At 41.1% G+C, this 22,698-nt stretch overlaps 2 protein-coding genes across 2 annotated transcripts; both read left to right on the top strand.

The window, feature by feature from the left end:
• The first annotated feature begins 292 nt into the window (after positions 1–292).
• LOC131158570 (mitogen-activated protein kinase kinase kinase 20-like) lies at positions 293–1,571 on the top strand. The gene is made up of 2 exons (XM_058113438.1): positions 293–1,409; positions 1,498–1,571. The coding sequence occupies exons 1-2, from the start codon at positions 293–295 to the stop codon at positions 1,569–1,571; spliced, it is 1,191 nt and encodes a 396-aa protein (XP_057969421.1).
• A 5,741-nt stretch (positions 1,572–7,312) lies between these two features.
• LOC131158569 (uncharacterized) lies at positions 7,313–7,690 on the top strand. Its single transcript, XM_058113437.1, has one exon. It carries the CDS (start codon positions 7,313–7,315, stop codon positions 7,688–7,690), a length of 378 nt encoding a protein of 125 aa, XP_057969420.1.
• Positions 7,691–22,698: the final 15,008 nt, after the last annotated feature.

Genomic DNA, 22,698 nt, shown 5'->3' with positions numbered 1-22,698 from the left:
TAAACAATAATATCTATAAAAAATTTAAAAATAATTTTTACTATATCAACTAAAAAGTTGGAAAAAAAAAAAAAAAAAAAGGAATAAAAAGACGAGCCAATAAAATGAGAAGCCCTAAGGAGTTATGACTCGTGTGGCGCAAGACAGGTAAGGATAGTCAGTCCTAAGTAGTTTGAAACCCACATTCCCGCTTTAAAGCGCCATACCAGCTTCTCTTTTTTATCTCATTCCAACAATCCAACGCTCCTGCTCCTTCTCCTTCTCCCGGAGGAAACAAACCCTAATTGCAGAAATGAAGAGGAATCGGGGAGATGCAGCGGAGGAATTCGATTATGGAGATGGAGTCTCATGGGTGAGAGGCCCTTTGATCGGCAAAGGCAGTCACGGTTGTGTCTTCCTCGCCAATCCCAGGAAGAAGATGAAGAAAGGCGGCTGCTTTCCCTCGGTCATGGCTGTCAAATCCTCCGAGGTTTCTCTCTCTGCTACTCTGCAGAAAGAGAAGGAAACTCTCTGCAATCTACAGGGTTGTTCCAGCGTTTTGCAGTGCTTCGGGGACGAGGAAACCTACAGTGAAGATGGGCAGCAGATGATCTACAATTTGCTTCTGGAGTACGCCCCCGGAGGAACTTTGGGTGCTCTCATCAAGAAGCACACCGCCGTCGCTGCTCTCATTCCCCAATCTGATGTCAGGGCCTACGCTAGGGCTCTTCTTCGCGGCCTTCGTCACATCCACGCTCGCGGCTATGTTCATTGCGATTTGAAGCCAGACAACATTTTGCTTTTCCTTCCCAATTCTGGTTCCGCTGTTGCTAAATTTGTGCCGAAGATTGCAGATTTTGGGCTGGCGAAGCGGACGAGCAAACAGGGTCCTTGCTTCAGAGGGACTCCATTGTATATGTCGCCCGAAGCTGTTGTTCGAGGCACACAGGGGCCTCCTTCTGATGTTTGGGCTCTTGGCTGTGTTGTGCTTGAAATGTTAACTGGGAGGCCACCGTGGGATGGTGCCGCATTTTTAGACCGCGAGGGTCTTCTCTCTAGGATTCGCACTCCAAATCAATTGCCAAAAGTTCCGAGTACCTTATCCAAAGAAGCCAGCGATTTCTTGAAAAAATGTTTTGTGAGGAAGGCTCCGTTCAGATCCACCGCTGAAAAACTTTTGACTCATCCATTCGTCGCTGAATTAGACTGCAAAGATGACGAACCAGAAACTAATGGTTTTGAGGAGGAGGAGGAGGAGGAGGGCGAAGAGGAGGAGGAAGAGGTCATATACCCAGTAGAGGGGTTGTCCGAGACAGTGACAGAGACAGATGATGAGTATTCTTCGTTTTCCTCCGATGATCAGAGTTACAGTTCTGAGGATTTCTTCTCTTCTTCTGTGTCGGAAGAAGTAGTTTTCCCAATTCTTCCTGGTAAAAAGTAGTGCCCATGACAGCTGCAAAGGACTTTTGGGGTTTAGATTTTGATTTTTGACACTCGTTTTTTCTTCTATTCTCTTAGGTCATGTTTGGTTTGCAGAATGGAATGGGGTAGGAAAGGAACTAAATGAAAATCTGAATGGTGATCATGACTAATTGAAGTCATAATTTCAATTTTATTCCACCTGATTCCATTCTATTCCTTCGTACCAAATATGTAGTTGATTGTTTCAGATGACTATAGATATAGTACATATATGCAACTGATGCATAAGTTGGAGTTGTTTTGCTCCAGGTGGTGGTCAAATCCATGCTTTTTTGTAAAGAAGGTTGATGAATAAGAGAACAATTGACTTGTCATTTTAGCATCTTTTTGCCTCATGTTTTATTCTATTTTGTTATTATATAAGAGGATCTCTCTGCCAAGATCAACTGCATTGTTGCTTTTTATAATGACAGTACAGTATAGAAAATCACTGCCAAGATCAACTGCATTGTTGCTTGCACAAGCCAAGATGGCTGTTAGGAACTTGAAACCTCGAAAAAAAAAAGTAGAGATTCCCATCTATAGAGATGGTATGGTGTTTTGTTCAAACCTTATTTACCATGCTCTAGTTTTGTCTTCTTAGAATGATAAATCAAAACAATAGCAGATTGAAAAAGAAGCAAAAGATTGTCCCTAATCTTTCCTTTGCTGTTTAAAAGATCCTGTTTTTATTGCTGAAGTCTATTTCATATCTTTTCTCTTCCTCGCATAGTAAATTTTTTTGTTAGCCAATATATATATAGAAACAAAGAATTATTTTAGCACACAATTCCCAGGGGAGTTTTCCAACACAGCAACATGGAACATGGTGGCAGTAGGACCCTAGTGTGTCAATATATTTACTTTCTTCTGTTACTCTGCCAATGTTGTATACACTTATTTCAAATACAATTTTTTGATATCATCAATTACATTTATAACATGAAGATATGTAAATGAATGAATTTATGAATACTGCTCCCCACATTCAGATTAGCTATGAGACCTACAGATGGTTTTGGCAATTTGGACATCTCTAACACTGCATTACAATCAAATGAAAAAAATGATCAAATCTAATTGAGGAAACAAACATATCCGAGTCCAAAAAAATTCCACTAAAACATTGAAAACAAGATATAGTCAAGGGAATGTCAAGAAAGGATTCCCTTATCAGTACCATAAAAAATATGACACATAAACCATCAGACAAGCACATATGAATTCTGTGGATTCAAATCAGACTTGTCTGTACTCGCAACATTTTAGGTGTCCTTCCTGGCTAAATCTACATCAGAAAGTGCACATACAAAATGTACCCTAAGTCTTAACACAACTAAAAGACAATGTTCCAAAGTTCCAGTTACCGATTGGTATACAAGAGTTAGAGAATGTGAGAAAAAATCCAGAGCAAATTTTATTTTGTTCCATTTTCCAGTTTAGTTTCTGCTAATTAACAAATGACAGTGCAGTCAGGTGGAATGTGGTTCCAATTTAGGCATATCCCTATGTGTGAGCATACATCCAGTCAATGGGCCATCCTTTGTAAAAGATAAAGATAAATGAATAAAATGGCAATCTCTTGTGGAAGGATAAAAACAGAACCAATAATTAAGTAAGATATCCCTAAATCAGATGACAATATCCAATCCAATGACAGATTATCCACTGGCAGAGCAAACAAAAATCAGAAGCATGCTTATAAGGAAACCAATAATAAATATATACAACCAGAAAGCAAAAATTACCATTAGTAAGAGAAAATGCATGGGACGTTATGCTATCCACCATAGCAAGTTATGATATCTTTAAATGAATAATAACGATTTCAGCAAGCTTGTGTAATAAAGGAGACCTTTGTGAACTTTGCAAAGGATCTAGACAAGCATTTGAACAGGACTACGGGAATTTTCTGCTGTTGTGGACACACTGTTGGAAGGTGAAGCACCCGGTCAGATTTCATTGAGAATAATTGTAGTTGAAAATATCATCCATGATTACATTACATTCCAAGTCATTTTTCTACTTACAAATTAGTGTAGTAGCTAGAGACGACGTATATTGACCTTATTCCCTTATTTTTTATAGTGATAGTTAAGTATTTTGATGGTCTTGATTGTATCTTCGTAGAATTGTTACTCTTTTCTTATCACTATTGTTCTTCATTTTGTGGCAAAGGCTTTTTTCGAAGACATTATTGAACCATTTAACTACCATGCCTCTTTGAATGACTCTAGAATTTGAGAATGTTCTGGGTCTGCAACTTCTAATTCGAAAATTTTCATTGCAACTTTGTCAAGAGGATACTTCGAGTTGGACTCAGACAAGGATAATAAAAAATAAATAAAAATGAAAGAAAAAGAAACAAAAGTGCGTTCAAAGAAAAAATGGCAATCCAGGTCAGTTTATTCCCAGAACAAATAAGAAACAAAGCAAACTCCAAAACTGGCATTGACATGCTCAAACTCATTTTAGGTTATGCGGCATTGAACTCAACACTTGATGTCTAACAGCCTCAACAAATCACACTACGAAGACAATAGACTTCAAACTAAGATATAAAGCAGAACGTACGGTTTGCTTTTACTGGGAACATTTGGTTAGTTTTTTTAAACCCCAACCAGATAGGCCAGGCATAAAACTTTTAATAGTAACATGCATGAGCATATGGAGCTTGAGTGAATTACTGAAAACCAGTGATACTAGTTAGAATATCAATGAACATAGTCACTTCAAAAATAAGGAAATCTATTTAAAGTAAAGCAAGACAAGAACGTACAGATGATCATACCAAGATTAGCACCATGAAACCTTTTTCCAGAGGGAAACTATAGAACTGTTTGACTCTATGATTCAGTATCAGCCATTTTGACCCCTGAAAAAAAATTAGGAAATAAGACATAAAGTGACGATAAAGAAAAGGATTTCGTTAGTATATTTAATACATGCATTTGTTAAGCACTCAATGAGAGTAATACCGTCGACGGTTTCAGACCGAAAGCAATTCTGAAGCAAATCGTCGATGGTTTCATCAAACCGTCAACGGTTACATTTGTCCGCTACAGATTTAAATGACGAAGATCCGAGGCAAATCATCACAATAAAGGCTAAGGAAGGTCAAAGATCCAAAGTTAATTATCTGAGGATCACAGATGCTAACAAATCAGAGCCTATTGATTCAAAAGGAACATATATGTCAACAACATAGATTTTATCTCAGATTTCATAGGCTTTGTGATATCTCATTTATTGTTATCTATACTTGTAAACTTGTTTAAATACCCCAGCAAGCATCCTCCTTATGCACTTAGTGTTCACGGCTCAGTTATTGTAATAAAATATCATTGATTCTTCATGTTTCAATTTTTCTTTAGCATTCAAAAAAGTTATTCAACATGACCAACATAATCTCACAAAGCCATTCTTCCAGCTAAGCATTCTGAATTTATTTAATCCCGGAACCAGCCATATTAAAACCTTATACCAGTAACCCATATAGAACTGATAAACAATGATAAAAAGAAAGGACTGCCTCTCTTCTTATTCAAGAACAATGCCATATGACTCCAAGGAACAACACTCAGACTAAGCATGCACTCAATATCTTTAAACAAAAATAAAATCTTTATGTTCCAAACAGTTTGAAGACACAAATATGACAAAAGATACTCCAATTTGGCATGTCAATCTAAATTTGGAAGAATTATGCATATAAGAGTTCACTGGATACCAATAAATAATTTAAAATACCATCTAGTAAACAAATTTTAAATCCTTTACTTTCATCAGTGGCAGGGTAGAAACAGCTGTATTAAGACAAATGAACAAGCTGTGGACAGTATTGAGGATATTTTAAACAAAGTTCAAATCTAAGGGATTGGACAAGAGTAAAACATGCTTATCTGTTAATGTTTTCCATATAAAATCATGAAACTAACTGTCATGGAGAACTCAGAGGAACTTGTGGAGATTGGAGCCAAGAAAAATTTTCGATATCTAGTCAAAGACTTGGGAGGAGATAGTGAGTAAGGATTTAATATCATTGAATCTATCAAAAGAAATGATCCATGATCGCATAAATTGGCAGAAAAGGATTCATACAGCCGACCCCACTTAGTGGGACTAAGGCTTGGTTTTGTTGTTGTTGTTGTTGTAATGAAAAACTTGAAAAAGGTAACTAAATTTGGCCCAAGGAAATTTTTGGAAATCAAAATTCCAAGATAATGTTTATTTGGGATTTATTAAAACTTGATTGTCAAAAATAAAATAAAAAATACAATTTATAGCTTGATTATAAAGAATAAAATAAACAATGCAATTTATTGCATCCTTGCTTTTTTTTGTGTTATATCATGCTTCATCAATGCTGCAAAGTACTGCATTCTGGTGATAGGAAGATAAAGGGACAAATAACACCTAGGTGGATTTGCCAAGAGGAGGCTTACTTTCGAGCTAGCCTTACCTTGCATGAGTAAAATATTTCCATTCAAACAGTAATATCAGATGCACCTAATGCCTAGTGCCCAATAATGGATTACATATTGAGATTATTAAGAAGAATTGATTAATGCCTGGCCAGAGGATCATTCTACCTCCATGAAATGATATTGCTACTTTCACAAAAAAATTATCTCAAATAATGAAGCAACTTTTTTGTGGCACACTCGACCAAAAATAGCCAGCAGAATAACAACATTAGAGAGCTACCTATAGGAATACTTATTCTTGGAAATGAGTGATTTCATTTTCCAAAACTCTATTAGTAGGATGGCCGACATGTAACAATCTCTCCCCATCTTTCTCTACTCCTTTTGCTTTAATTAAATAGCCCACATCTGATATGCACATAATAAATCACGCTAATAAAGGCAGGTCAACGCCTGTCTCATACTTTCTCCAGGTCTGACTTTCTGACGAGTGATTAGCTCCGACCTAATAAAGAGGAGGAGAGATTCACGCCGACGCCCTTAAAAACCGAGTAATAGGCGCACGCACTTATGGCCGGAGAGCGATTCATGCCCCCACGCAATAAATCCGAGCCAACCAGCGGTCAACTCAAGCCCCTATAAGAAGGGATTGGGAGTACAGGCAAAGGTAAGTCACATAACACTATTCTACTGTTACATTTAGCCTTCCTAAAAGCCTTCCTCTTACTTAGGCATTGGAGTGATCCCCCGGAGTACACCCCGGGTCCTCCCAACCTTTGTTCTTTTCTTCTTTCAGGTCAACGAGAGTCAAAGGAGCATCCCAACTATTTTTTACCTCGCAACAGTTGGCACCGTCTGTGGGAAGTTACTTTTAGGAGACGATATAATCTTGCTCTCGACTTTCAAACATTCAAGCAATGCCGACCTCGCGCAATTCTACCTCCTTCTCTGATACCAAAGAACCATCCCAATCCATCCAATGGACCTCCGACTCATCTGGTGTCAGTAGGGAGGAGTTCCTTGCCTTCCAGAAGGAAATGAAGGACATGCTCAACCAACTCTTACAACAGAAGAGTCAAGAAGGGCACGTCCTTCCCCGACCGCAAGAGAAACCCAGCACAGACAAACAAGCTGACGAACTAATGGAGAAAGAAGAGAAAACTCACCCCAATAAGAAGGTAGAAGATGCAAATAGCGTGGATGTCAACCAACAAAGATCCACCGAGCTCGAGGAAAGAATAAAGAAGATAGATTACATAGAGAAGATGATGAAAGAAGGCAGAACCAGGCCCTACTATGGTGAAACATCCCTAAAGTCCGCGGAGTCTCCGTTCAGCAAAGAGATCATGGAAGCTCAATTGCCTAGTAGATTCAAGATGCCCACCTTTGAGAGATACGAAGGTTTGTCTGACCCCATTGATCACCTGGAAAATTTCAAAATGTTAATGCAGCTGCAAGGGGCTCCTGATGCCATCATGTGCCGAGCGTTTGCTACCACCCTTAAGAGTACCGCCAGAGACTGGTATCAAACTCTTCGACCAGGATTTGTTGGTTCCTTCCAAGGGATGGAGCAAATGTTCATCGGCCACTTCCTTAGTAGCCAGAGAGTTGCCAAAACAACAGGCCATCTAATGAATATGGTGCAAGGGGACCGGGAGACTTTAAAGAACTTCATGCACTGGTTCAACACAGCGACCCTAGAAATCCGTAACTTAGACATGGGGGTAGCCTTGGCCGCCCTGACAACGGCTCTCCAACCCGAAAGTTTCTTATACTCCCTAGGGAAAAAACCGCTGGTGGACATGGGGGAGTTAATGATCTGAGCAGAGAAATACATAAACCTGGAGGAAATGATGGACACAAGAGGAAATCGTCTAAAGCGGAAGAGGAGAAACAACGGCAGAGAATCTGGAGACACGTATAGATCTATAAAAAGGCACGAAACTAGTGTGCTGCAAACAGGTCAAAAGAGCAGAGGACAGCACAAAAAGTTCTCCGCCTACACACCTCTAAATCTACCGCACTCAGAGTTGCTGATGCAGATAAAAAAGAAGGACTACGTCTCATGGCCTGAACCTATGCGAACGCCTCTACATAAGTGGAACATGTCCAAGTTTTGCGCATTCCATAGGGATCACGGCCACGACACAGAAGAATGCATTCAGCTGAAGAAAGAAATCGAAGTCCTAATAAGAAGGGGACATCTGTCAAGGTTTGTCAAGAAAGACAATCCACAAAGAGAACCATTCGAGCAGAGGAGGCATGGCGCAAAAGAGAAGGAAGAGCAAGCTATTGGGGAAATTGCGTTGATCTTTGGAGGATCCGCCAGTGGAGGAGATAGCGGGAGTGCGCGCAAAAGATATGCTAAACAGGTGCTAACGATGGAAAAGTGGGAAACCAGTAGCAAACGAAACAAGAAAGGTGACGCCATAACCTTTGACAGCGGAGATGAAGAGGGAGTGCAGCAACCGCATGATGACGCATTGGTGCTCTCCCTACTCATAGCCAATTACATGGTTAGACGTATACTGATAGACAATGAGCTCGGCCAACATCATGTTCTGGTCGATCTTGGTAGGGATGAAGATAGGCAAGGAACAATTGAAGCCCGTCTTGACCCCCTTGGTAGGATTTGGGGGAGACACTGTTCACCCCTTGGGAACAATCACGTTACCAGTAACAATAGGGACGACCCCGCAGCAGGTAACAACGTTGACAGAGTTCCTGGTGGTTGACCGACCTTCGGTGTACAATGCCATCTTGGGTCGCCCTTTCCTTAACGCAGTTCGAGCGGTAACATCAACATACCACCTCAAAGTTAAATTCCCTACACCACAAGGGATAGGATATGCCAAAAGAGATCAGGCCGCTGCCCGGAGTTGCTATGTAATGGCCTTGAAAGGTAAGATGGAGGCCAAAGAAGCTCTAACAGTGGAAGATCTGGAGGTCAGAGGAGAGTATCCCCAGATCAGTACATTACACGAAGATATCAACCACATACCACTGCGAGGCCACCAGGAGAGAAGTATACAGATTGGGAATCACTTGCCCGACACCTTGAAAGCAGAGTTGACTGAACTCTTGGACGAATTCTCTGACTTGTTCGCACGGTCGGCAACAGACATGCCCGGCATCGACCCTGCTGTGATAGAGCACAGGTTGCAGGTCAACCCCAACCACCGACCTGTAAAACAAAAAAAAGGAGCTTCGCGATGGAGCGGATCAAAATAATTGACGAAGAGGTGACAAAACTGTTGCAGGCCAACTTCATCCAAGAAGTGGACTACCCCGAGTGGTTGAGCAATGTGGTCCTGGTCAAGAAGCCCAATGGAAAATGGCGCACCTGCATAGACTTCACGGACTTGAATAAAGCGTGCCCAAAGGACAGTTTTCCTCTCCCTCGAATTGATCAGCTAGTGGATTCGACCTCGGGGTACGAGCTCCTCAGCTTCATGGATGCTTACTCAGGGTACAACCAAATCCCTATGAGTCCGGCTGATGAAGAAAAAACTTCTTTCGTCACCGAAAGGGGTTTATATTGCTACCGGGTGATGCCCTTCGGCTTAAAAAATGCGAGGGCCACATATCAGAGGTTAGTGAACAAGATTTTTAAAGAACAGCTTGGAAAAACAATGGAAGCATACGTGGACGATATGTTGGTGAAGAGCATGGAAGCAGGGCAACATTGTAAAGATCTGAGGGAAACGTTCGAGCTCCTCCGTCGGTACCATATGAGGTTGAATCCCTCAAAGTGCGTGTTCGGCGTTTCCCCAGGTAAATTCCTGGGCTTTATGGTGACTCATAGAGGTATAGAAGTAAATTCGGATAAAATACGAGCGTTGTTGGAGATGGAGGCTCCAAAGACTAAAAAGGAGATCCAAGTTCTGACAAGGAGGATAGCCTCCCTCAGCAGGTTTATCTCCTGCTCAGGGGACAAAGGCTTACCTTTCTTTAGAGCACTACGGAATAAGGGAGGATTCGAATGGGGGAAAGAGCAGGATGAAGCCTTCGAGCAGCTTAAGCAATACCTCGGATCCCCTCCTCTCTTGACAAAGGCAAAGAATGGGGAAGACCTCTATCTATATATAGCTTCCACGGAGAATGCCGTCAACTCGGTTTTGGTCCGGGAAGAGGGTAGGAAGCATCAGCCTATATATTACACAAGTAAGGTGTTAAGTGGTGCCGAGAAGAACTATTATATGGTAGAAAAAGCCGCCTTCTCCATCATCTGTGCAGCGCGGAAATTAAGACCCTATTTTCAAGCCCATAGGGTTGTCGTGTTAACAAACCTACCCATGAGACAAATTCTACAGCAACCGGAGAGTTCGGGAAGGATGACGAGGTGGTCGATAGAATTAAGTGAATTCGACATACAGTATCAACCGAGGCCCGCAGTCAAGGCTCAGGTACTCGCGGATTTTACAGCAGAAAGGCTCCCTAAGTCATCCACCAAGTCGGAGGAGTGGACATTGCACGTTGATGGGTCCTCTAATGCTGCTGGAGGGGGAGCCGGATTCATCCTTTCTAACCTAGAGGGCAATGAAACTCTCTTTGCCCTAAAACTAGAGTTCATAGCAACCAACAACGAGGCGGAGTATGAAGCCCTGTTAGTCGGCCTGCGCCTGGCGGAAGCATTAGGGGTGGCACAGATCAAAGTACTGAGTGATTCCCAGCTGGTGGTAGAGCAACTTAAAGGAGAATTCGAGGCTAGGGATCCAAGAATGAAGAAATATTTCTCCAAGGCAAGAGAGTACATAGAGGCATTCGCCCAGTTCGACATAGAACACGTACCGAGAGCAGAGAATAAAAAGGCGGACGCACTCGCGAAGTTAGCCTCGGCAACCGGTTCGGAATAGAAAGACACTATCTATCTTGAACGCATAGGGAAACCCTCGAACGAGGAGGACAGAATTAACTCAGTGGCGTCCGAATTCAACAAGGACGACTGGAGAGCGTCCTTATTCCTATACCTCCAGGACGAATCCTTACTAGAAGATAATAAGGAGGCTCAAAAGGTGAGGAGGAAAGCGGCAAGATATACGTTGATGGGCCGGGAGCTCTACAGGCGATCCCAAACGTTGCCCTACCTTCGATGTCTAAGCAAAGACGAAGGGGAATACATACTATGGGAAATCCACGAAGGAGTATGCGGAAACCACCTTGCCAGTAGGGCTCTAGCTCACAAAGCTATGCGACAGGGATTTTTCTAGCCCACAATGAAGAAGGACGCGGTTGAGCTCGTCAAAAAATGCGACAGATGTCAAAGGTGGGCAGTGGTACCGCACACACCCTCTAGTCTACTCTCCCCTCTAACCAGTCCCTGCCCTTTTGCTCAATGGGGGATAGATATCCTCGGACCTCTTCCACAGACGACTGGCCAGAAAAAATTCTTGTTGGTAGCAATAGATTATTTCACTAAGTGGGTAGAGGCCGAACCCCTAGCCAACATAATAGAGCGGAATATTACACGCTTCGTGTGGACCTCATTGGTTTGCTGCTATGGCATTCCCTCTGCGATAGTTACAGACCACGGGAAGCAGTTCGACAACGACCGCTTCAAAAATTTCTGTTCGGATCTATCTATTAAACTTCTCTTCGCGTCGGTGGCGCACCCCCAGAGTAATGGACAAGTAGAGAACATGAATCGGACGATTCTGCACGGACTGAGGACGCGACTCGAATCCATGCAAGGTAGATGGACAGAGGAACTCCCTTCCCTTATGTGGGCGTACCACACCACCAAGAGAGCAGCAATAGGGGAAACCCCGTTCATGCTTGTCTTCGGCGTAGAAGCGGTCATCCCAGCAGAGGTGGGGATACCCTCTTGGCGAAGGCAATACTTTAACGAGCAGACCAATAATGAGGAGCTCATATCAGAAATAGACCTACTGGAAGAGAGACAGGATCAGGCGAGTGTAAAAGTTGCCGCGTACCAGCAGAGGGTAGCAAAGTACTACAACCACCGTATGAAAGTACGAAATTTTCAGCCAGGAGACTTAGTCCTGAGGAAGAGGCGAAACAACCCGTCCGAGCCAGGGTCGCACAAGCAAAACCTAACTGGGAGGGCCCATACAAGGTCACCACAGAGATAAAACCCGGGACCTACAAGTTGGAAGAGGTAGGGGGGAAAGAAATCAAGAACACGTGGAATTCTGAAATGTTAAAGAAATATTATTCTTGAGAACTGCTTTTTGTAGCGCTGTAATAAAAGTGTCTTTTACAAAAAGTTGCATTACAACAATAAAGGTTGAAAAATTCAAAATACATGTTCGGTTCCTACATGCTAGTTTGCTTTACTCCCCTCTCCAACTTCCACCTCCTCCCCTTCTTCATCCTCCTCTAGTTCCTCTGCAGACTCGGGACTCTCGTCGCCATAACCATGAGAGCTTACACCGTCAAGAGGAATCTCAGGATGTTTAGTCCTTACTTGATCCCGCCACCTTCTGAAACCAATTCGATAAGCTTTGGAGGTGTCGATAAAGAATTTGTTCGACTCTTTGTACTTCTTCACTGCAGTTCGAGAAGCAGAAGCAGTAGCAGCAGCCTCCCTGGAAGGAAGTTTCTCCCTACGAAGGTGATCGATCTCTGCCTGTAGAGCCCGCTCGCGGGCCTCGGCCTCGTGCAGTTCATTCTAAGCAAGGACATATTTTTCCCGGGCATCGAGGGTCTGGCGGTACATCTCCGCGACCTTCTTCTCCTGGGCTAGATCCATCGTCGCCAGCTGCAGAAAATACCAAGTAAGGAAGTTAGCAAGGCTATGCATAAGTCCAAAAGTATAAAAACCCACTTTAAATAGGCACCTGGTACGAAGTATAGCGGATTTTCGCCGAGAGGGCGTCAGGAAGGGTACATTGGGCGTGCACAAAATCCTCAGCATGCACAGCCCAACGGAGAGCGGAGGCAGAACGGGTCTGCTCGTGGAAGATGGCTTCAACTTGAGCCTGAGAGTTCGTAAGAGGAGCAGCATGGACCTCATCAGTAAGGGTGCCGGAATCCCCTACTACGGGTGCATCCCTATGAGAGGATTCTCCTTCGACCTCCCTTCTCTTCTTCCTGCTCCTACTAACCCTTTGCTTTCTAGCCTCTCCCATGAGAGATTCATACCTGTTGAAGTCCATGTCTGCAAGGATAAAAGAGACAAGGAGTAAGAACACCAACAGTAAAGACGACAACCAAACATACACACATATACATAATAAGGGGGGAGAATGACTTGAGGAAACGGGGCTGATTCCCCACTGCATGAGGACACGCTCCTGGAGCAGCTCCTCATGAGGGATAATCCCCTGTTCACCGAGGGCATGAAGTTCTTTAAGGATGGCCTGCTCTTCAGGGGAAAGTCTGGGGAGGAGATGGCGCACTCGAACTACAAAGGAAAAAGGGGTGAAAGGAGAAAAGATGAGTTAGACGGATCACCTACGTGTAAGCCCTGCAAAAGAGGGTGGAAAAAGATAACCACGTTACCATCAAGAGGAGAAGACCAGACAAAGGAGCCTGTGTAATCCAGCTCTCCCGACGCAAAGAAGTAACGGGTCTTCCAGTTATGGATGGAAGAACTGCCTGGTGAGAAGAGTTTATAACCTGGTAGAAAGTTGAAATAATATAGCTCTTTCTCCGCAGAGTGAGATCACATCTGGAAACAACTTCTGAAGAGGAGGACGGTAGGCTGATGACCCAAGCGGAGTAGAAGCACAGCAAAACAGGTGAGCGAAAGATAAGAGTTCAGAACAAGTTGAGATGGTGCTATGCGATAAAAACGCAATACATTAGAAACAAAGGAGGGAAAAGGGAGCCTAAGACCCAAATCTAGATAATTGGTATACAGGCAGAGCTCCTCAGATTTTTGGTCAAGGGCTGATTCGGAAGCAGTTGGTAACCTAACAGTGACATTGGATGGTATGGCAAAAAGATAGCGAACATTTTGCAGGTCGGAAGAGGTGAGCTCACAACGAGCGCTCCGAACTGTTGTAGGTACCCTTAATGGCTGTGAGGAGGTCTCCATAGGAAAAAAACAAGCCTGAAGGAAACACTACTTAAGCCTAAGGGTCAAGCGAGCAAGCAACAGCAAAGATCAAGAAGAAAGGAGGCCAAGACAGATCAAGACAGTAAAATTTCACACAAACAACTAGGCAATCTTACAAGACAAGATCAAACATACAAAACTAGCGCAAGAACAATGAAGAACATGAAGAACAACAAGACAAAAATGCTATAGAGAGGGAAAGCATACCTAGCACCAAATAAGGGACTTGTGGAATGGAGAAGAGTAGAGAAGGAAGCAGTTCTCTTGGAATGAAGACGAGTGTGGAATGAAGGAGTCCACTGGCCTTTATATAGAGAGGAGGGCACGAATCCCATAGGCGGGAATCTCAAGAATTTTCATTTACGAGAAGGATTGCGTCTCGAGGGAGGCAAAGGACACAGAAAATCTCTGACAAGTGCACAGACAAGGCTTCCCGAGGACAAACGCCACCTCGGAAACACCAAGTTGCCTCGGACACAACGTTGGATGGATGACCATCAATAATGCTTTCCTCCAACCCACTTTCCGAGGTAGAACGCATTTAAAACCTGCTTTTTTGTATCTCTCGCAGGACAGAAGCGTGCAACGATGCCTCGGGAAAGTGAGATAGACGCGAAGGACGACCCAACAGATGAGCATGACTCATCGGGTGGAAGGCCCAAAATGACGAGCACGATTCGTAAGGCCAGAGCAACCCAACAGATGAGCACGACTCATCACGCGGACAGCCCAAAATGACGAGCACGACTCGTGAGGCCAGACCAAAAGATGAGCACGACTCATCAGGAGGATGGCCTAAAATGACGAGCACGACTCGTAAGGCCAGAGCAACCCAACAGATGAGCACGACTCATCACGCGGACGGCCCAAAATGACGAGCACGACTCATGGGGCCAAACCAACAGATGAGCACAACTCATCAGGAGGATGGCCCGAACTGACGAGCATGACTCGTAAGGCCAGAACAACCCAACAGATGAGCACGACTCATCACGCGGAAAGCCCGAGCAACGAGCATTAGTTGTAATGCCACACAGCCGAGTAGGTTGGTTAGCTTGGCCTGATTATTCAAAAAAAAAGCTTAGAAGAAACGCCTCGGCCCGAGTCTCTCTTCAAAGAGCTCGGCATTCTCAGACAGCTCGGCCCGAGTCTCTCTTCAAAGAACTCGCCACGAAGAGTTCGGCACGAGCCATTCTCAGACAGCTCGGCACGAGTCACTCTTTGAAGAGCTCGGCATGAAGAGCTCGCACGAGTCTCTCTTCAAAGAGCTCAGCATGAGTCGAGGAAGAGCTCGGCCCGAACAGCTCGGCAGAAACAGCTCGGCACGAATCCTTCCTCGAAGAGCTCGGCCAGAACAGCTCGGCAGAAACAGCTCGGCACGAATCCTTCCTCGAAGAGCTTGGCCAGAATAGCTCAGCAGAAACAGCTCGGTACGAATCCTTCCTTGAAGAGCTCGGCCCGAACAGCTCGGCAGAAACAGATCGGCACGAATCCTTCTTCGAAGAGCTCGGACAAACAGAGCCCGGCCCGAACAGCTCGACAGGAACAGCTCGGCACGAATCCTTCCTCGAAGAGCTCGGCCCGAACAGCTTGGCAGAAACAGCTCGGCACGAGTCCTACTTCAAAGAGCTCGGACAAAAGATCTTGGCCCGAATAGCTCGGACAAAAGAGCTCTGCACAAAACAGCTCGGACAAACACAGCTCAGCACGAGTCCTTCTTAAAAGAGCTCAGACTAAGGGGCTCGGCCCGAACAATTCGGACAAAACAGCTCGGCACAAACAGTCTTCACGAGCTGCTCAATTATTCTTCCCAAAAAAAAAAAAAAAAGGAGAAAAAGAGGGGAACACGAGGAAGTGTTAAAACTTCTAAATGGAAAGATGCAAACACAAATAACTATTCAAAATTCTATCCAGAAATTTGAAACTGAGGGGGTGACAACTGATATGCACATAATAAATCACGCTAATAAGGGCAGGTCAATGCCTGTCTCATACTTTCTCCAGGTCTGACTTTCTGACGAGTGATTAGCTCCGACCTAATAAAGAGGAGGAGAGATTCACGCCGATGCCCTTAAAAATCGAGTAATAGGCGCACGCACTTATGGCCGGAGAGCGATTCACGCCCCCACGCAATAAATCCGAGCCAACCAGCGGTCAACTCAAGCCCCTATAAGAAGGGATTGGGAGTACAGGCAAAGGTAAGTCACATAACACTATTCTACTGTTGCATTTAGCCTTCCTAAAAGCCTTCCTCTTACTTAGGCATCGGAGTGATCCCCCGGAGTACACCCCGGGTCCTCCCAGCCTTTGTTCTTTTCTTCTTTCAGGTCAATGAGAGTCGAAGGAGCATCCTAACTATTTTTTACCCCGCAACACAATGTTGAAATATTTTCTAAAATATACGATTTTATGGATTTTTAAAAGTCTTCCTTTGATGAATTTTCTAAAGCATTTAATGTTATGTGTGTTTGTCCCATATTGGAAAAAGTAGAAAAAAATGGTCATTAATAAATGTCAAAGTGGAATAATCTCTTAAAATTGGTTAAGAGAAAGTGCTATTATGCACTCTAGCATGCACACGCCCACGCGTGCGACGTGGGCTGTGGGGCGCTAGTGGCGCATTTAGTTGGCGCACAGGCACTTAGCACTTTGCTTTCGATGAGGACGAATTTGCTTCACGATTTCAACATATGCAACCTTTTGGAAAAGACATAATTTTACCTATAAATAGACAGGGTTAACTCCACGAAATAGACAAGAAAATTCATCATTCTCTCATTCTCTTTCTTACATAAACCTTTCACAAATTATATCTTTTTCAAATCTGGATTCTATTTTCTGCAAAGATAGAATTCTAAAAGGTTTATTCAGATTACCCTAAGGGTGTTGGTGATCAATTTTCGTTTTTGTACAACGTAAACTAATATCAGATCATAATCTGGGTTTCATAGTATTCTGAAAACTTATTTGTTGACTCAATATACACCAATCTAGTGGAGACAAATAACATTTTAAGGTAAACAACATTGTAACGTGCCTTGAAACAATTTCTTTTCTGCAACGTTTCCTCTTATTATTCCTACAATCAGGCTTCTGGGATGAACACAGAAAACCAGCAACTTCCAGTACCGCCCATTGCACCCAATATCTTCATCCAGCAATTGCAGTGTAGAAGCCCAGAAAGTGCATCAATAAATGTATGAGAATTCAGGCTTTGTCCTAATCTAATTTTGAAACCAAATTGCTTCTCCTCAGGTAACTTCAATTAGAAGCATTGTTGGTAGTTACTGAGCCAAGAAAAATATACTTTCCATGATGTGAGTTCTTTAAAATGAAGTGACTTGAGAAATAATTGATGAGCAATATCACGTAGGTTGATTGGTTGGAGTTCCAAGGAGAAAAAATTCTAATATGGATATACCGTTTTGTGGTTGAGACTTCGTGCAATCTTTCAAAGCCCCCCACTGCAAGAGAAGACTGCAACTAATTACAGTTCAAATTCCACAAACATAATAAGACCCTAGGCATTATGTTATCATTGTGGACATTAGAGATTACCAGTATCAAATGAGTAACCTTCTAAAAATGAATCATAAAAATAATTTAATGCCTGAGTTTCAATAACATCTCTATTTCTGACTAGATTCTTTTCATGGTAATTCAATTCAAATTTTAATTTCCTCCGTTGAATTAAAATTTGTTTGGTTAAAAAATGACTATCGACATTGATGCTATAAGTTATCATACTATTATATATTAACTATTTTGAATGTTTTTAATAATTTAATTTAATATTTCAACGAAGTAGGAATGCATAACCAATTGATATTTTTGATAAATTTAGTGAAATGTTTAATAATTTAATTTAATCTTAGTCGTTTAAACAGATATACATTATGTTTTTCAGTTTATTTTTCAAAAACTTTTAGCCATCTTGTTTTGTTACTTTAAAAATCATTTTCTGAGATTTTAAAATAAGGTCTCTCTAAGTCCATAACAACCCTTAATGAGTTTCAAAACATTTCAACATGATATTTAGTATGAAGTACTTACATAATTCATCCTATGGCCTTAAACACTCTAGGCTTGAAGTCTTTATATGTGTCTTTGCTTTGAATCCTCTTAGACTTGAGCTTGAGTCATCTTTAGGCTTCCACATGCTTTGATCATTTTGATCCTCTTGAGCATTCTTTGGATCACTTTGAAGATGGAGTGTGACTTTATGATCCTTGTGATACTGAACTGGCAATTATTTTTTTTTTTTTGTTAAATCTTTTGAACTTTGTTATTCAAGCTTTTCTGAAATATCATCACTTAAACACAGCAGGTTAAATCAACCTTTATTTGTCATCATCAAAATGAGATTCGAAAGCCATGTTAGGCCAACAATCTCCTCCTTTTTTATAATGATAAATAAGGAGCAAAGATGAGAGAACCTTGATAAGGCTCCCCCTTACAATAAGCATGCTTTTAAAAAATTATGAAAAATGATGATTTCAAATATGAGTAAGTTCAAAAAATAAGTCACAATCAAGTATATTGCATTATAGCTCATGTCAACATTTATGCTTATAGCCTTATTCTTCTTATGTTCTTATTTTTGCATTTATTCTCCCATGCTATATGCCAAGATTTATATGTTTTACATATTTGCTATGTTTTGCTATGTTCTTATTTTTCATCGTTGCTCTTTCATCGTTGCTCTCTAAGATCTCATGTTTGCTTAATATCTCTCCCCCTTTGACATCAATCAAAAACAAATGAGGCACAAAGAGTCATAAAGAGCATAGTCATATTACACAAAGTCATAAGTAATGGAATTACAAGCCAAACTTTAACCAAAAAACAAACAAAACAACATAAAACAACGCCAATACATAGAGAGTTCTTAAGACAACACAAAGTAACAAATAAATCAGTTACCATCAGCATCATCATTATCCTCTTTAGCTTCCTCTTCATCACCTTCCTCACTTCCTTCCTCAGATTCTTCATCGAATGAAGCATCACTCCGAGGGGCAAAACTAGTATGCATAGAATCAACACCACGAGATGAGCTAGCCAGATACTTCTCAATATGAGTTAGGTGCTGATCAAGTGACGAACAGGTAGTGTGAAGTGAAGATACATTCTCTTGAAGGGATTGAAGTCCTGATCGCATATCTCTACTGAAAGTAGAGAATTCATGATGGAAAGGAATAAACCAAGAGGAAGTGTCTGCTGGAGGTCCTTGATCCTATGCTGGAGGAGAAGGAGGAGGAACAGTTGCTGCCCTTTGAGGTCGTCCTCCTTTTAAGAACCAACCCTAATCGTGTTTTTCATATCTCATTTTCTTGAGGGTTGTGGAGGTGAAAAGGTCATATCGTGTACGTTTGATGAACAACTCAGTAGGTGTGGTAACATTAAGTTAAGCAAAGATAAGGTTTAACACACTTCCATACGGAAGAGTTACGCTAGTTGCTTCCAATTTGGCCAACATCCATTTCAAAATAAGGTTAGAAAGATCAAGTTTCTTCCCCTTTAGTAAACACCATAAAACAAAGCAATCGACATAGGAAAGATGATCATATGAGCCAGCCTTAGGTAGGGTGTTGTTGGAGATGATTTTATAAAGTATTTGGGCCCGAAGATTCAGTTGTTTATACATAAGTGGATGGCCAAAATAAACAGGTTCGTTGACCATAATCGGTGGAAAAAATTCTTTGGGTGTGAAGCCTTGCTCTAGAATCCAAGTTTAAGCAAAGGCTAGACAATCAAATTCACTCGAGGTGATATGCAAAATGGGAGCCAAGATTTGTGGAGTTAAAATAATCTTCTTTCCTCTAACCTCAGTGGTTAGGACATTTTCACCATGGATCATGTTTGCATAAAATTTTTTGACTAAGTTTGGATACATTCCTTTGGCTTGATAAACTAAAAGGTTCTTCCAACCAATATTCCTAAACATAGGTAGGATTTTTAGAAATTTAGAATCAAAGAAGGTGGTGTCGATGACCTTACCGAAAATTGGGTTGGTAGAATGGAGATTAGAATGATATCGAAGCTTTGATTGGGGAGTGACAAGCCATTGTTCGATGTTGTTATCATCCCTTTTGAAAGAAGATCCTCAATTTGTTATAGTCTTTGTGCGAGGCATCTTTGATTTTGGAAGAACTCTTGCAAGAGAAACCTTAAAATCCGTGGGAAAAAGAGGAAGAGAAGGATTTTGGGGCTTTGATTCGAGGGATTTTGAGTGAGGAATCAAGGGAGACCAAGAGTTGGAGCTTTGGGTGAGTGATGGAGCAAGGTTCAATAGCCTGAAGTCTGCAGAGTTAGGGTTTTCGTGCTTAAAAATATATAGTACCCACGAAGTCAAGTGCCTAAAGTTTAAGCTCAATCGCTTGAAGATTTTCTGAAATTCAATTTCAGCAAGCAGTAGCACCTCAGTTGTCTGAGGTCTGATGGCTCAAGCGCCCGAGCCTTCAATATACTGTGTTTAGTCGTCTAAGCTTCCAAACTCAGTCGTTTGAACCCCCTAACCTTCTAAATATTTTATTTTCACTTAACATGAACTCTTCCTTCTTTTGATTTATCATATTATCAGGCTCCAATTATCTTTTCAATTTGTTTTTTAAGGCATATGGCTTCTTTGATCTTTGAACATAAACTTCAAACACTCCAAGTTTTCTTGATGTTTGGCCAACAATGACATTTTGTATTTATTTGATATATTTCATAAGCTCTTCTTTTAGATTTCTACTGATTTAATATCCTTGGGTTGGATTAATTGGTTTTCTTACTTTCTAAAAGTGAAAAGCTAATCCTAATGTCTTTGAAGTCTGTTTTTCTTTCTTGAGTCCGGATGGTTTAGCTAGCGATATTTCTTTTATTCTCGAAACTTGTTTAATTTTCACACCCTTTCTTCTTAATGGACATTCAAACTTAATGTGTCCTTTCTTCTTATATAGAAAATGTTGACTTTTTGAGTCCGATCTCATTTTGATAATAATAAAACACAATTAACTCATTTGTGCATTGAACTTTTTTAGTAGCAACATTATTTAGCATGCACGGAAGGTGAGGAAGTCATGGAAGCCATGAGGAATTTGAAGTGCATACAATCTGGCACAATCCATGGAACTAAAAGACTAGAAGAATGAAGATGCAAGTGTCAAAGTTCAAGATCATCATGGGAATGGGTATTTAGAATTGATTGTATTTGCATATTTTATATGATATAACTAGAAGCTCAAAATATGCCCTACAGATGCATCTTATGAAAATTTTCAAGGGTTAAACATAGACTTAGAGACCTTACTTTGAACCACGGAAAATGTTTTATACGAGATCAAAGCAAGAGAGCAAAATTGATTTTGAAACTGATATTAAAAATTCTGAAGTTGGTCTGCCCAGATGACTGAGGTGTACCCTCAGAAGTCTGAAGATGAAACCTTAGATGACTGAAGTTTTTACTTAAAACTTCTGAAGAATTTCCTTAGAAAACTGAAGAATTAGTTTAGTCATTTGAAGAATTAATTTTTGAAACACAGAACAAGAAAAACACCTTCATACGTCTGAACAGTCAAGTTCAGTTATCTGAGCTGGGACTTTAGAAGACTGAACCTATAGTTTAGTCGTTTGACCCTGTGTCCAGACTATAATTTTCAGTACTTAAGGAACATCAAACTTCTAAACCCGAGAGCTCAGTCGTCTGAACCTACAAAATTTTTAAAATTCAAAACTTTAGCGAGAAAACTAGCAGATTATTTTCTTAATCTAATTGATCCAACGGTCAAGGCTTAACCTAAGGCCGCCGAGATTACTTATAAAAACAACCTCTAAACCCTAGTGCCTCACCTTTTGCATAAGATTGAGAGACTTGAACATGCTGCTGAACTATTGTCTGCACTCCAACTGATACACATGTATTTTTTGGGCGTTTGCTACGTTGATCATAATGATATTTACGCACGTATTCTGAAATCAAAGGTGGTATTGAGGTTTAAGTATTTTTAGCATTTAAATCTGATTTTTTGTTTCCCAAATTTATTATTTTAATATATTTCTTGGGAGCATGAATCAATATTTCAGTATTGTATATTGATTGATTGAATAAATATGTGAGAAAGTTATTTTTGAAATAACTAAATCTTTGAGATATTTTATAGCTAATTTTCTGTTCAAAGATTTATTATTTGAATCATTTGATTGCAAATACTAACAGCTTCTAAATACGTATTCTTGAGGAACATTATTCTTGAAAAAATAGTGTTTAAATCTTTGCAATATTCAAAGTCATATATTTATTCAAAGATTCAACTTTATAAATTATTGATAGCAAGAACCTAGATTTGTGCATTATTCAAGATTATTTTTGAAAGGATCTTATTTTCTATTTTGCGCATAAAGTATTTTGAAATCGAACCATACATTTCTCCAAAACATTTATTTATTAAATCATTTTTGAGAGATATTGATTTAAGGGTAGATTTGTGAAGCATATCATTCATATAACGATTTCACCGTTACATTCATACTGAGCTTCAAGTTTTATAATATGGATATGTGTTAGGATTTTCTATTGTACTTATTAGTTTGTATAGAAGCATCTGAGTGGTCATGAATTTTATCAATTTATTGTATTAACAGTTCGGATTGTGAACCGGGGAGGAGGAAGTTGTGCCTCTTGTAAGCAGCGGAGTAGGAGGAAGTCGTGCCTCTTGTAAGCAGTGGGTTTGTAACAGGAAGCTACGTCCCAATTTAAGGAGTAGATTAGTAGAATCCTTGGGGGTTTTGCCCATGGCGAGGACGCAGGCCGGATTCGACCGA

This window comes from Malania oleifera, chromosome 6 (assembly GCF_029873635.1).
Source record: "Malania oleifera isolate guangnan ecotype guangnan chromosome 6, ASM2987363v1, whole genome shotgun sequence".
NCBI lineage: Eukaryota > Viridiplantae > Streptophyta > Magnoliopsida > Santalales > Ximeniaceae > Malania > Malania oleifera.
Note: the sequence above shows the minus strand (reverse complement) of the source record. Positions and strands in the feature narration are given on the sequence as shown.